Source organism: Microcaecilia unicolor, chromosome 3 (assembly GCF_901765095.1).
Source record: "Microcaecilia unicolor chromosome 3, aMicUni1.1, whole genome shotgun sequence".
Classification (NCBI taxonomy): domain Eukaryota; kingdom Metazoa; phylum Chordata; class Amphibia; order Gymnophiona; family Siphonopidae; genus Microcaecilia; species Microcaecilia unicolor.
This window is the reverse complement of record NC_044033.1, coordinates 277,403,597-277,418,666: the sequence shown is the minus strand read 5'-3', so window position 1 is coordinate 277,418,666 and position 15,070 is coordinate 277,403,597. Positions and strand designations below refer to the sequence as shown.

Genomic DNA, 15,070 nt, shown 5'->3' with positions numbered 1-15,070 from the left:
CTCCCGGCGTCGATGCCTAGTGGGAGCCGACTCCCTCAGCAACCCAGAGCTCTCGGTACCACGTCGGGAAGGTGACCGGTGCCGATGCTTCTTTGCCTTCACACAAAGCACGTCACCGGAACCTCCCGGTACCGACGAGGACATCGAATCCAAGCGCCTCTTCCTCGGGGCCGGGGGGGCTGTACCGCAGGAGCCCTCGAGGCAGGGGGAGACCTACTCGAGGGCTCACCGCCACCAGCAGGGGAATGGACAGCCCTCACCTGCACTCCGGACGAAGAAGCATCCTCTGACATCAGTACCAACGATGATCTCGGTACCGTAGATGCTGGAGCACCGGTCGATGACCTCGGTACCGCAGACGTCAATGCACCGACCGATGACCTCGATACTGATACCGTCGAAACACCAGGCGAGGCCTCGAACAGAATGTTCCACTGGGCCAATCTCGCCGCCTGAGTTCTCTTTTTTAACAAAGAACAGAGAGTACAGGCCTGAGGACGGTGCCCAGCCCCCAGACACTGAAGGCACAAAGCGTGCCTATCAGTGAGCGAGATAGCCCAGTTGCACTGGGTGCACTTCTTGAAGCCGCTGGGAGGCTTCGATGATATGGGCGGAAAAATCATGCCGGCGAAGTCAAAATTCATGATGATGGCAAACCGGGCCACTTTCGAAAGCAAAAGGAAACTTGTACGGGAAAAACAAACTCGAAAATAAAGGAATGGTTTTCTTTTTTTTTTTTTAAGAACACGCGAACCAGAAAATAAAAGACTTCCGAAGCTGAAGGATGCAAGAAAAGCACGAGGGTCTCCTCAGGGCACAGAACGATAAACACAGCCGTCCCGAGCGCGGAAAAAAGAAGACTGACGAACACGAGCGAGTTCGAGCGGGAAGACGGTCACGCAGTGTGCGTGTGCGCGCGAGGGCTAGTAAACGCCTTTGCTAGTGAAGATCTCCAATTGAAGGGGCTGCCGCGGACGTCACCATCAGTGAGAACAAGCAGCCTGCTTGTTCTCGGAGAATTATAGCTATGTCATGCAAGGTTCCACATTAGGAGTCATGGACCAAGAAAGGGATCTAGGTGTCGTCGTCGATACGTTGAAACCTTCTGCTCAGTGTGCTGCTGCTGCGGCTAAGAAAGCAAATAGAATGTTAGGTTTTATTAGGAAAGGAATGGAAAACAAAAATGAGGATGTTATAATGCCTTTGTATCGCTCCATGGTGTGACCGCACCTCGAACATTGTGTTCAATTCTGGTCGCTGCATCTCAAAAAAGATATAGTGGAATTAGAAAAAGTGCAGAGAAGGGTGATGAAAATGATAAAGGGGATGGGACAACTTCCCAATCAGTAAAGGCTAAAGCGGCTAGGGCTCTCCAGCTTGGAGAAAAGGCAGCTGAGGGGAGATATGATAGAGGTCTATAAAATAATGAGTGGAGTTTAATGGGTAGATGTGAAGCGTCTGTTCATGCTTTCCAAAAATACTAGGACTAGGGGGCATGCGATGAAGCTACAATGTAGTAAATTTAAAACTAATTGGAGAAAATGTTTCTTCACTCAACGTGTAATTAAACTCTGGAATTCGTTGCCAGAGAATGTGGTAAAGGCGGTTAGCTTAGCAGAGTTTAAAAAAAGGTTTGGACGGCTTCCTAAAGGAAAAGTCCATAGACCGTTATTAAATGGACTTGGGGAAAATCCACTATTTCTGGGATAAGAAGTATAAAATGTTTTGTACATTTTTGGGATCTTGCCGGGTATTTGTGACCTGGATTGGCCACTGTTGGAAACAGGATACTGGGCTCGATGGACCTTTGGTCTTTCCCAGTATGGCAATACTTATGTATGTACTTATGAACTCATAAAAACTGGTTTACTTTCCTGAGACTGAGAATAGGTCGAAAAGCCCCGCCTTTCTTTGGAACCACAAAGAAGATAGAGTAGCGGCCTTTGCGCCACTCGAGAGGGACAGGTACAATAGCCCCTATGTGCAGAAGGTCTCGCAAACATTGCAGAAGTGCTGTCCTCTTGGCCCACGATACACAGCGGGAGTCCAGAAAAACGTCTGTGACAGGAGAGAAGAATTCTAGCTTTTAGTCTTCCCGCACCATATCGAGGACCCACTGGTCCAAAGTAATTCTAGCCCACCCTGGAAGAAATAAAGAAAGCCGACCACCAATCTGCTCTCCTCCCGAGTGGACCTGCACCCCATCATTGGGTGGTTCGAGAAGGAACCCCCTGACGAGAAGGGGGGGGGGGGGGGTCCGGCCGGACGCTTCTCGTTGCAAAAGGAAGAACACTGCCCAAAACGAGGACGCTGAAAGGCAGAGTTAGACCGTGCTGGGCGATACCGTTGCTTCTCTCTGAAACGCGACCTCGAAGCTCCCTGCCTGGAACCAGATCTGGGCCTATCCTCCAAGAGACACTGAGATTTGGAATCCCCCAAATCCTTAATCTTTTCTAGGTCCTCCCTGAAAAGCAATTTCCCCCAGAAAGGCAATTTAATAAACCGCTGCTTAGAGGCCATATCTGTGGCCCAATGACGGAACCATGAAGACGCGTAGAGGAGACCGCCAAAGCCATGAGCTTGGTCAAAGCACGGACCAAACCATACAAGGCATCCGCCAAGTACGCCAGGCCTATATCCATCTGCGAAATTTGGGGCGCTCCTGGCATATCGGACTCCGAAACCGAATCCATGACAGAGTGCAGCCAACTGAGACAAGCTCTAGCCGCATAAGAACTACAAACAGAAGCCTGAAGAGTCAAAGCGGCCACCTCAAAGGCACGTTTTAAAGAGGCTTCTAGACGCCTGTCCCATATCCTTGAGTGCCACACCACCCTCCACCGGAAGAGTAGTCTTCTTAATGACCGCCATCACAAGGAAATCCACCTTAGGTAGAGCAAACTGCTCCAACCGGTCCGCTGAAACCGGATACAGCCGGGACATAGTCCTGGCCACTTTCAGCCCCCCATCCGGGTCCATCCACTGGGCCAAAATCAACTCTTCTATAGCTTCATGCACCAGAAAGGCCTTAGAAGGCCGTCTGGTACTGGCCATCTTGGGGTTGACCGCCTGAGAAGCCGAGGCCTGCGGGTTCCTCTATATTCAAGGCCTCCAACGCCTGAGAAATAAAGGAGGACAACTCCTCCTTATGGAAAATCCTCACAGCCGAAGAGTCCTCTGCCTGGTCACTAAGGACACCATCCTCCACTTCCTCTAGCGCCATCTGCTCAGAAAGAGCCACCACCGAGGAGGCTGCAGGCACTTGTACTAAGGACCCCTCATCAGACCCCAAAGAAACTCTATGCTTTTTAAGGGAGGAGAAATCCTCTGGGGAAAAGCCCAATAACTCCTGACTACCCCCTGACCCCCCAAGAGGTTCAATGCCAGAAGCTGCAGCAGCAGCGTGGGGGGGGGGGGGGGGGGGGAGGTCCTCTTCAGCAAATAAGCCTGATGGAGGAGCAAAACAAACTCTGGGAAAGCCCCTCCCCCAAAGCGGAGGAACCCGCAGCCATGGTCCCTGAGCCACTGTCAGCAGTGCCTGACGGTCCCCCAGACTCCCCTAACATCGGAGAAGGAACTGTGCCCAAAACCGCTACCGGAGCCGTCTCCGCGGCAGTCCGCAAAATGGCGCGTGAATCACCTGGCTCGGGCGGAGAAGCGCGCTCTCACATCGGGAACACCACTTAACAGCCTCAGCTGCCATCTGTCCCCGTACACAAAAAACCCTGCAGCACTTACCCACAGCCAGGAAAGCACGGGACCTGCAACACGAGTCCAGGAGAAACGCTACTCTAATCTCAGGCAGGGCTCAGACAAGCAGGCAACACAGCCCTGCTCTCACAAAAAAACGAACTCCCCTCTGTCTCTCTCTCTTTTTTTTTTTTTTTGTTAAAATAAATCTTATGGTTCTCTTTTTTTTTTTTTTTTTTTTTTAGTGAGGAGGCAGAAACAAATAGGGAAATAAAAGAACAGCAAAAGCCTGTTCAGAGGAAATCTGAGGTGCAGCAAGGACCCAGAACCTTGGCATGCTGCCAAAGGGGACACCTTCAGTCCGCCACCCCCCGCTCAAACTGGCCACCGGCCCAGGAGCACCCTCAGCAGCCTTGTATCCAGGAGCTGGAGAAAAGCCGTCCACCACCTGCTGGAGATAGAGACATACTGAGAAAGGGGCCGGCCGTCTGGCATCACTGTCTTCAGTTTGTTTATCTCTATCTCCACCTGCTAGTAGGCGGACTTAACCCACCAGTTCCTGGACTCATCTGCTGCAGGTGACAAGGAAAGATGAATTACTGTGAATTACTGTATCATCAATGCAGTGTGGATATGCTCTGGCTGTGAAATTTAAATACTATCATAACATACTAGACATACAAAAAACATAGCAGCACCTGGACGAGTTACATGTACACAAGTGTACACAAAACACTGATTCTACTAAAGTACACCCAACGTGCATGTTTCCATAACAACCTACATGCGCTCATGTTTGTCCACATTTTGTCATAAAATATTTATACATGCATTAGGAAACCACATGCTGGGCTTCAGTGCTCATCTAACACATAGCCTAGCGTTTCCCAAACTGTGTGCCACAGCACCCCGGTATGCCATAGCAAACTCACAGGGATGACATGGGGCAGATGGGAGGTTCACAGCCAAGCTCCCGGACATCACCTAATTTCAACATATCTAAACAAAGTTGTATGGAGTTTCAGGAAACTTACATACACCATGGCTGGGGCAAGCTATGGCTCACAGCTCAGCTGTGATTGGTCATGGAGCCTGTATGGCTCTTAATAGGGTGATCCTGATTGTGAAGCAAAGAGTGAGGCTCTGTTTCCAAATCAGGGTCACCCTTTTAGGCCAGACAGGCTCCGTGACCAATCACAGCTGAGCTGTGATCGGTAGTTTGCCCCAGCCATGTAAGGCAGGAAAACAGCAGTCCTCCATCAGTGAGAAAGATTTTGTACACAGTTGGCAGAGAGAAATAAACAAAAGGTAAGCACAATTAATCCTGATCCTGCAAGTTAAAAAAAATCACGAAACCAAGGGGAGGCTCCTGGATTAACGCCAGGCACCATACATGAATCACTGTCGCTGCCGGGGACCAGTTCCAGCTGAGGGAGAATTGTGGGTGGGGTAGGGCAGAGAAGGAGAGATGCTGCAGGAGGAATGAGGAACATAATTGTTAGACATGAGTTGGAGGGGGAGATGCTGCATGGAGAGAGTATAGGGACCAGAGAGAGAGAGAGAGAAAGAAAGAAATGTTGGGACATAGGGGTGGAAGAGATGGTGCATGGGGAAGAGGGGGAGAAATATTGGATATGATGTATAGCGGTGGGGGGGGAGGAGGCAGTAGAGGCCTGTGTGGCCAGGATGAGGGGTGCCGAAAAAGATCTCAGACACCAAGGGTGCCGTAAACTGAAACAGTTTGGGAACCACTGACATAGCCTATTACATCAACCCCATCTCTATAGAGAGGATGTATCTGGCAGCCGCCATGTTTCCAATACTTTTTTTTTGTTTTTTTAATTCCTCCTCTGAACCAACCTCCCACCCCCCCACAAAAAATCAATCTTCATCTGATTTCTATCTGATCCATTTGGTATCTTAGTATGTGGCATGGGGGGGAGGGGGTTACATTAAAGAGTCACTTTGTACAAACTGCTTGTGGTATTATGCCTTGTTATTAAAGACAAGCAATGCTACCACAATAGCATGCAAGTCAAAACAATAGGTTCTGACAGCAACACAAACTCAAAGAACCATAAGTATAGCCTTTTTCATGCAGGGAGAGTCATAGGAGCCGACTCTGTGGGTGCTTGAGCACCCCCAATATTGAGAAAATTCCTTCTATATGTCCAGGAAGGGGTTATTTCCATTGGGCTTAGCACCCCCAATAATTCTGAAAAGTTGGCTCCTATGGGGAGAGTGGACAGTTTTCAAACAGACCACCCATCTTGTAAAGAGCTTTTGGAAAATTGCCTGTCTTCTGGTGAAGACTGGAGAGGGCAGAAGAAAAAAAAATTCAGCAGCAGTGGAAGGGGACAATGGCACTGGTGTTGGGTAGAACTGCTAAGCCCACTGCAAACAAGGGTGTGCCAAAGCAACAGTTCCTCAGAAGGCTGCACACATGTGCTGCACACTTGTAGAGAATATATTTGCAAGAAGTAGTGTCTTCATGCTGCCCCCCCCCCCCCCCCCAGCCCTGAGAATGAGTAGCAGCCATGCCTGAAAGCATTACATAAAATGAAATGGAACGATGAGGACTAAACAGCAAAAGTGACCAGTATAATAGAAGTATTAAGTATTTTTGTAGACTTGGAGAGGCACTCCCTTCAAAGCCTAAGCTGGAATGACAACAAAATAAAAATTCAAAACCTGGGAAAATACTAATCCACACCACTGAAGTATCATTAAACTTAAAACCTTTACTGATGTTTACTCCGTACATTTTTATTGTTGTAGAACGAAGTGTAAAGTATAAAGTCTAAAAGAGAAAGTCCTTGCTTGAAATCCTTAGACATTAATGTGCATACATTTAAATACCTGTTATTTAAATAATTGTTTGTATACTTTGAAAGTGAATTATTACATTTACGCAGATGACATTACGCTTCTTATCCCGGCTGAGAGTAAGGAGTTTATTCCAACACTGCTGATTCTGAGCTGTATCGACACAGTAGAGGCGTGGGCCTATACATATCTTAAGCTAAATGCAGAAAAGACTACAATGATGCGGTTAAGGTAAGAATGGGATAGTCTTAATGCATTCCTTGGTGGCAGGCTGATTAGGTCAATCATGTAGTCAGGGACTTCACTATAGAGAATTCCGTGTACTAGGGAGCAGATTTTAAATGTGATGTGATCCTTGACAGGAAACCAATGCAATTTCTCTCAGAGCGGTTTAGCACTGTCAAATTTGGTTTTATCATAAATTAATCTTGCCAATGTGTTTTGGGCGGTCTGCAGTTTTTCTTAATAAGTTGCTCTTTACAACCTGCATATACTCAGATACAATAATCCAAATGACATAAAACGATTGACTGTATTAGGTGACGAAATACCTCTCTCGGGAAAGAAGATTTAACCGTTTTAGCTTCCACAGCGAGAAGAACAGTGGAGTTTATTTGGCTTTCAAGTGAAAGGTTGCGATCAAGTGTGACTTAAAATATTTTTAGGCTCTCTAAGATGGGAAGGTTAAGGGTGACGGTGTTGAAGGTCTGTACTTGTGTTGTGATGATAGGATAAGGCAGTGCGTTTTTTCAGTATTCAGTTTTAGTTTGAAAGAGGTTGCCCAAAAGTACATCGTGTTTAGACCATGACTGATTTCGTTAGAGATCTCAGGAATATAAATTGAAGGGAATATAAAGTGTAACATCATCAGCATATATGAACAGGTTAAGTCCTAACTTACTTAAGATCTTGGCCAATGGAATCATCATTATATTGAAGAGTGTGGGAGATAGAGGTGAGCCTTGAGGTACTCCACAAGTTGATTTCCACGGAGGTGATAAATCCGAGTTGGTGGTTACTTGGTAAGATCTTGACTACAGGAAGCCCTTAATCCAGCTATGAACATTTCCACAGATCCCTATGTTATCGAGGAGGTTGAGTAGAATGTTGTGATTGACCATGTCAAATGCGTTCGACATGTCGAACTGTAGTAACAGTATACTTTTGTCTACCGCTATTTCCTGCCGAAACTTATTAAGTAAGGTGATGAGCACAGTTTCTGTGCTATGAAGGGCTCGGAAGCCAGATTGGGATTCGTGAAGAACAGAAAACTTGTCAAGGTAATCATTAAGTTGTTTCGTCACCATGCTCTCCATCAGTTTTACAAAAAGTGGGATTGATGCAATAGGGCGGTAATTGGTAAGGTCACCACTTTTTTTTCCTGGAATACTTTGGGATTGAAGTAAAATGGTGCCGTTTTTCAATAGGAAAATAACCGCGTTCTAGAATAAAGTTTAAGTAAATACTTAGGTCTGTAATAAAGAAGAAGGTACTGATTTGAGTAAGTATTAGGAAAGGAGTCCAGCTTACAGAACTTTTTTTTTTAATTTCTGGTTAACCCCTGGTTAAAAGTCTTGGTTTGGAAAATGAGTCAGCATTATTTAATTTATTTATTGCATTTGTATCCCACCTCTTTGCAGGCTCAATGTGGCTTACAATACATCATAGATAGTGGAGATGAGAAGAGAATTGACATTTGGTGTTGTTATTAAAAGTTCTGTTTATTGAAAGTTTTTTGAATAATACAAACCAGCAATACATATAGTAAGATTCAATAATCACAATTCCATTTACAGGATAAAACCTTTTAGGTAGAGCTATATCCCCATTCCCCCAACCTAACATCCCCTATGTCCTTATGCCCATACTAGGTAAATATTAATATCTAATACCTTGACTCTGATCGTCCTAGATTACTAACCCCCTCACCATTTCCCATTCTGCGACCCTCCTCCCACAATATAAATTTATATATATATATATACATACATACACACACACACATAAATCTAGAACCAGCATTAAAGAGTGTGCAGTCTATAAATATTTTAAATAAATGTCTTTTGCAAGTCAGGTAAACACATTAACAAAAAGAATCTCTTGGAAGTTGAGACAACCAAGAAGGATAATAAAATACCTCTTTTGAACAGTTTGCGCTGGTTGTTAAAGCGCCTATATTAAGTCAACTTGCTTATTGAGATCTTCTTTATGCTGAATGCTCTAAATCAGCATTTCCCAAACTGTGCGCCGCAACGAACTCTCTGGGGTGCAACAGAAAATCCTGACCTCCCGCCTGAACTACTACTGCAGACAGCAGGGCAGAAAAACAACAACAAAAAAGCGCAGGGCAGCAGAAGCCATCAAGCATGTGCTATCAGATCCGTCGGTCCTCTGCTCCCAGAACTGGAAGTTGACATCAGCGGGGGCAGAGGACCAGCAGAGCCAACAACACATGCCTGAAGGTTGTTGTGACCCTGTGCTTTTTTTTTTGTCACTTTCACTGAGGACAGGGAGCAGACAGCTTTCAGGACTCGCAAAGGCGTCTGCCAAGGAGGCTGGATGAAAACAGGAGACGGAGTGAAGTCAAAAGGTTGAAGCCAATAGGTCAGCCTCTGTTTCACTTCCCATTCAAAACAACGAAAGCAAACTTAAGAGCTACTACATCCAAGTAAACAGTGTGTCATTTGGAGGGGCTGGTTATAGGGACACCCTAGCACTGTTATACTTGTACAGAGAAAAAGATGGAGACCTGTGTGGCCGGGGAGGGTGCCGTGAACTGAAACAATTTGGGAACCACTGCTCTAAATTATTCTATCACTGACTGCAGACACTCCAAAATACAACAAGACTGATTTTTAGGTTACAAAATGTGATAGCCTGACACCTCTGCTTAAACAGTTGCACTGGCTTCCTACTGAAGTAAGGGTACTGTTTAAATTGTGTATTAATATTTAATGTTATTTATGGTTTGGCCCCTACACCATTTATGTCTGTGCTATTGTGCTCATCATTAAGGAAAGGTCTCCATGCTGAGTTAGTTAAGACTGAATTTTTCAACTATGTCTCAGGTGAACTATAAACAAAATAAATGTTTTGCTAAATTCTTATCAGTCAGATAAAATTTGAAAATTATTACCAAATGGGGTTAGATTAGAAGCAAATTATATAAGATTGAGAAAGAAATTGAATCTCTTTTTACTCATTATTTAGATATTTAAATTTTAAGTATACTGTAATTTTGTAATTTCCCAGTTCTTATTGTAATATGCTCCTCTTTTGATTTCTTCAGAGTCCCAAGCTGGGCACCGTACACTCTTTCAGTTGGCTGTCAGAGATCCAATAAAATGTGAAGATACAAAAATTATTTCACTCTGAATTGGGTGCCACAGGCCAGATTAAAAGCAGCTTGCAAGCTTGATCAGTTGCCTAAACAGATTACAAACTATAAACTCCAGAAGGAAGCTCTCTTTGGTACAAAGTCTGTACTAAAGCAAGTGCCTAGTGGTTAGGGTGGTGGACTTTGGTCCTGGGGAACTGAGTTCGATTCCCACTTCAGGCACAGGCAGCTCCTCGAGACTCTGGGCAAGTCACTTAACCCTCCATTGCCCCATGTAAACCGCACTGAGCCTGCCATGAGTGGGAAAAGCGCGGGGTACAAATGTAACAAAAAAAATAAATAAATAAATAAAATCTGAGACTAAGATCACTAAGATCATACTCCACATATCCCACACCTTAGGGATGAGGTTTATTACTGCCACGGTATGCAGAGAACTAACCTGTTTGGAAACATTGCCCCAGTGAACTCTGCAAGATATAGTGAAAGAACACACCTTTCCACCTCAGAGTTCATACTATCAAATGGCCTGGACTGGTGGTGAATTTACAGAACAACCTCCAGATGGAGGAGACTAAAACAGTACCTGAATTCCAGAAAGCTTGAGACAAGTACATAGGATCTCCAAGGGAGAAGACAGGGAAAGTGGGGAGACCAGATAGGCCACATGGTGTTTATCTGCCTTCACTTTTCTCTGTTTCTAAGTTTAAAGGAAAAATCCTACCAGTTCACTTATCTCCTAGAGCAGTGTCCTGGCCAATCAGGTTTTCAAAATATTCATAATGATTATGCAGAGATAAATCCATACACAACAAAGGGAGCAATACAACACTCCATGAACACTCAATGCTGATATCCTGAAAACCCAACCCAGCTTGCAAGAACAGATCAATCGGCTGCCTACACAGATTACAACCTATAAGCTCCAGAAGGAAGCTCTCTTTGGTACAAAGCCTGTACTACGGCAAGATATAGTAAAAGCTTGGTTAGGTTTTCAGATATCCTGAAAACCCAATCCAGCTTTGCTGCTCTGGGACTCTTCACACGAGTCCTTTGAGGCTTGGCTACTCTTTATTGGCCTTCCAACCCAAACTTTCTGAGGTCTAGCCAAACTTCTTTTCTCATCCTTCTGTGTTAAACCAACCAGCTAGCCACTCTCCCAGACCGAAGACCTAGCTGGTTATCAGGAAGACTGTCCCCTGGTATAGACTGATGGCATCCACTTGGATTCCTGCAGCCCCTCTCCCTAGTATTGACTGCTCTGAAAGAAGAGGAAAAACCTCTGACCCTAGAGACAAGCTTGCCTACTCTATAAAGAAAGACCCAGAATTTTCTCCTATCTTCACTAACCAAACTCCATTACCTCTTATTACATGGCAAGTACGATTAGGAGCAGGAACTCCAGAATCTTCCACTTCATAGAAGAGAATGGAAATATTTGGGTTTTCTGATACATACAGATACATGAAATAAAGGTGAATATTTAGAAATATGATGTCCAATTATGTGTTTACAGAATTAGTCTGGAAGAAATGGTGTTGGGAGAGCTCAATATTATTAATTCAACAATTACCAAAACATGGGATGGAGGTCTAAGGCCTAAATGTTAATATGAGGGGGGGGGGGGGGGAGCACTAATTCTCTAGCCTATTTTGAACATAAGAAAAACCTCAATTTATACCCACATGAATAATTTAAAAAAATTTAAGTTCAAAAATTAGGGGGAGAAAAACCTGTAAAATAATCACAATGTACAAAAAAGGTTTTTTTTTTTAACTTTCTAAAATTCTCACTTATAGAACTGCATACCATATCTTAGCACCAATGGTTCTATATATAAATCCCCAGGTTAAAATGACCAGGTAACAAGTATAGCTTCAGCTCCCTCCAATGCCTTCCTACTTTAGCAAGGTTCTAAGTAGAGAAGGTTCTAAGAAACTAGAGAATGACACAGGGATGGAGACCTGCTGTAATAGATCCCTTGGAGACAAACTTTGTCATTTTCTACTTTGAAGCCTATTAATGAACTGGACTGTTTATGCTTCAGTGATGCAGATATTTTGAGTTTTTGGGAAAGCAAGCAGCTGGCCACTGTATGGGGGATCCTGTACATTTCTGCTACCAGCACATCTTCTAAGAAGACATTTTCTACTGCAGGAAGGTCTGTAGGAGACAGGAAAGTTAGACTGAATCCCGAGATTGTTGATGACATTCATCCACAGATTAAAAAAAAAAAATCATAGCAGTTCTTCATAGGGCATATTTCTCCCCCGTTTTTTTTTTATTTGTGATTTATAAACGGTTTCACAGCATACTGTTACTTTTTATACTTTAATTAAAAAAAACCATTTAAATATAAAATCATAAGTGTAAAGTGTTTGAGGCTTCTGCAGATGAGGACAGAGCCCATGCCATTCTCTATATGAAACCGCTCCACTTTCATACATCTGCTTTGTTACGCTGTTGGAAAAGCATACATTTTTTGCTTAGCTTTGGGAGATTATTTGTATAACCAACTCTCCCACCTCGCTCAACTCTGCGGGCCAACATTTTGCTCGCAGAGAACGCCCCTTCACCAACTTTAGTAGCATTAAAAGCATAGATTGAATACGCAGCGCTGCCTCTCACCTGATTTGGACACACTGTCTAGGCTTGGGGCTCTGCTAGCCGCCGCCGCGGGCTCCTTCTTGAAAGCTTGCAGCGGTTGATGCTGGTGGAGCGCGAGCAGAGTATCCCTGACCGTACGCGGGGGCCTGTTCAGCCACTCCTCGGCCCGGGCCCGTGCGCCCTCTTCCACGCGTTGCCTCTCCTTCGCCTCACGCTCTGTCTCAGGCCTCGAAGAACAGGAGGCGACTGCGGCTGCCGTGGTCAGCAAGGCCGGGGGGATCCCTAGAGCCGCCGCACGGCAACCCAGAGCGGCAGCCGCGGGCAGTAATACGCCACTACTGCTGCTAGTATGAGCGAGAGGCCCAGAAGTCGAGGCTGCGGTGCTGTTGCTACCGCTCCTGACGGCACGCGGGCTGGGGCTCGCTCGGTTGAGCTCTGAAGTCTCCTCTGTTTTGGGGAAGCCGTTGGAAAAGAGCAGGCCGCTTCCCGGCGGGCCGGCCGCGTACTCGGAGCCCGGGCGGGGCTGGTAGGGTAACGACACTGCAGCCGTAGCGGCAGCAGTCACAGTCACACAGCGCTCCAGGGATGGCTGCTGAGGCGGAGGGCGCGGTTCCTTGCCCGCCACTTGCTGCTGCTGTCCTGAGCCTCCACTGCGGCCTTCCGGAAAGCCGTGTGCTCGCTTCAGATGGCGTGCAGCCTCGATCACCGACTCAATCCGGTCCGCGCCTTCGTAATTCACGCAGCCCCGGCAGACGGGCTCTGAAAAGTCCCAGAGCAATGCCCATGGCATGCGCGGCAAATCACAGAGATAACAGGACTGGCGCCTGCACACAGCGCCCGCCGACGCCATGACAGCGCGCTCGCAGCCCAGCTCGCGCGGGAGGCGGGGCAGCGAGGTAGGAGCATGGATCACGGCAGCGTCGGTGATCGAGCACGTTGATTGGCCAAAATTACAGTCACCAGAGAATATTGGCCATACGAGGACGACGAAAACAAAAACAAACGGAAATGTTTAACGCCTCAACTGCCACACCTCTAACATACTTGATAGCAAGGTCAGAGCCAAGCTTCCTAATTCCGCTAGGGAGAGATCAATGAGCTAGATGCGCTGTGTGTCCTACCACAGCAATCTTGGAGGCGTAGCGGTGACGTCATTTTCTAGTGAGGTACAAATAATGCCGTTTGGGTGACTGACTCGCATTTTATAGAACAGCGGTGGCGGCGCCTGCGCACTAATTCGGCACTCTTATGGAGAGCATAAGAACGTAAGAATAGCCAGGCTCGTCTAGCCCAGTATCTTGTTTCCAACAGCGGCCAATCCAGATCACAAGTACCTGACAGAAACCCAAATAGTAGTAACATTCCATGCTACCAGTCCCAGGGCAAGAAGTGGCTTCACCATGTCTGTCTCAGTAGCAGACTATGGACCTTTCCACCAGGTGCCGAGGGTCTGTCTCTGTCAGGCTCGGTACCCATTGATGGGTCATGGTCTGGGTGACCGACTTTGGGGTCAGGCCCACCTGAAATCAGTGATCCATAGGCTTGGCTGGCGGAGATCTGCAAGCTTAAGATCTCCTCCCAGCAGAAACAACACTTACACACTGTCAGCCAGAGCCACTGCTGCCCTACCCCTCGGGCTTCAGTTTGCGCACATGCTCAGAGGACGGCCATGTCAGTGGTACCAGCTGCACAAGGTGTAAGGGTTCTTGCTGCCAGGACGAGGTCTTCAGATGGCGGGGCTTGTGAATCCCCACCAGCTCAGGTATTTCTTTTGGTTTGATTGAGGTTTGGGGGGGAAGAGAACCAGAGGGGGCCAAAGATAGCAGGGAGAATATCGGAGGGGAGCCAAAGAGGGCGGGGAAGAGATGAGTTTTCAGGCCCACCATCTTTGGGAAAAGGTGGGGTGAAGGGAGCGGGACCGGTAGTAGCCTAAGCTGCGGAGGGAGGCATGGCTCTCTCCTGGGCCCGACTCTGTCTCTCAGCAGCTGGGCCTCCAGGAAGTGTACAAACCTTTTTTAAACCCATATACGCTAACTGCTGTTACCACATTCTCCAGCAAAGAGTTCCAAAGCTTCACTATTCGTTGACTGAAAAAATATTCCCTCCTATTTTATTTAAAAGTATTTCCTTGTAACTTCCTCAAGTGTCCCCTAGTCTTTGTACTTTTGGAACGAGCAAAAAATTAATTTACTTCTGCTCATACTATACCGCTCAGGATTTTGTAGACCTCAATCATATATCTCCTCAGCCATCTCTTTTCCAAACTGAGGAGCCCTAGCCTCTTTAGCCTTTCCACATATGAGAAGAGTTCCATCTCCTTTATCATTTTGGTTGATCTTCTTTGAACCTTTTCTAATTCCGCTATATCTGTTTTGAGATACAGCGACCAGAACTCAACTCAATACTCAAGGTGCGGTCGCACCATGGAGTGATATAGAGGCATTATAGTATTTTCGGTTTTATTCACCATCCCTTTTCTAATATTTCTTAGCATCCTGTATGCTCTTTTGGCCGCCACCACACTGAGCAGAAGATTTCAGCGTATTATCTACAGTGACACCTAGATCTTTTTCTTGAGTGCTGACCCCCAAGGTGAACCCTAGTATCAAG

At 46.2% G+C, this 15,070-nt stretch overlaps 1 protein-coding gene across 1 annotated transcript in view; it reads right to left on the bottom strand.

The window, feature by feature from the left end:
* Window positions 1–13,615, bottom strand: part of IRF2BP2 (interferon regulatory factor 2 binding protein 2) — a 52,423-nt gene extending 38,808 nt beyond the window's left edge. Inside the window, exon 1 of the mRNA XM_030198103.1 lies at window positions 12,482–13,615. Coding sequence (XP_030053963.1) covers window positions 12,482–13,310 — 829 coding nt within the window. The 5' untranslated portion in view covers window positions 13,311–13,615. The remainder of the gene's footprint in view (window positions 1–12,481) is intronic.
* Window positions 13,616–15,070: the final 1,455 nt, after the last annotated feature.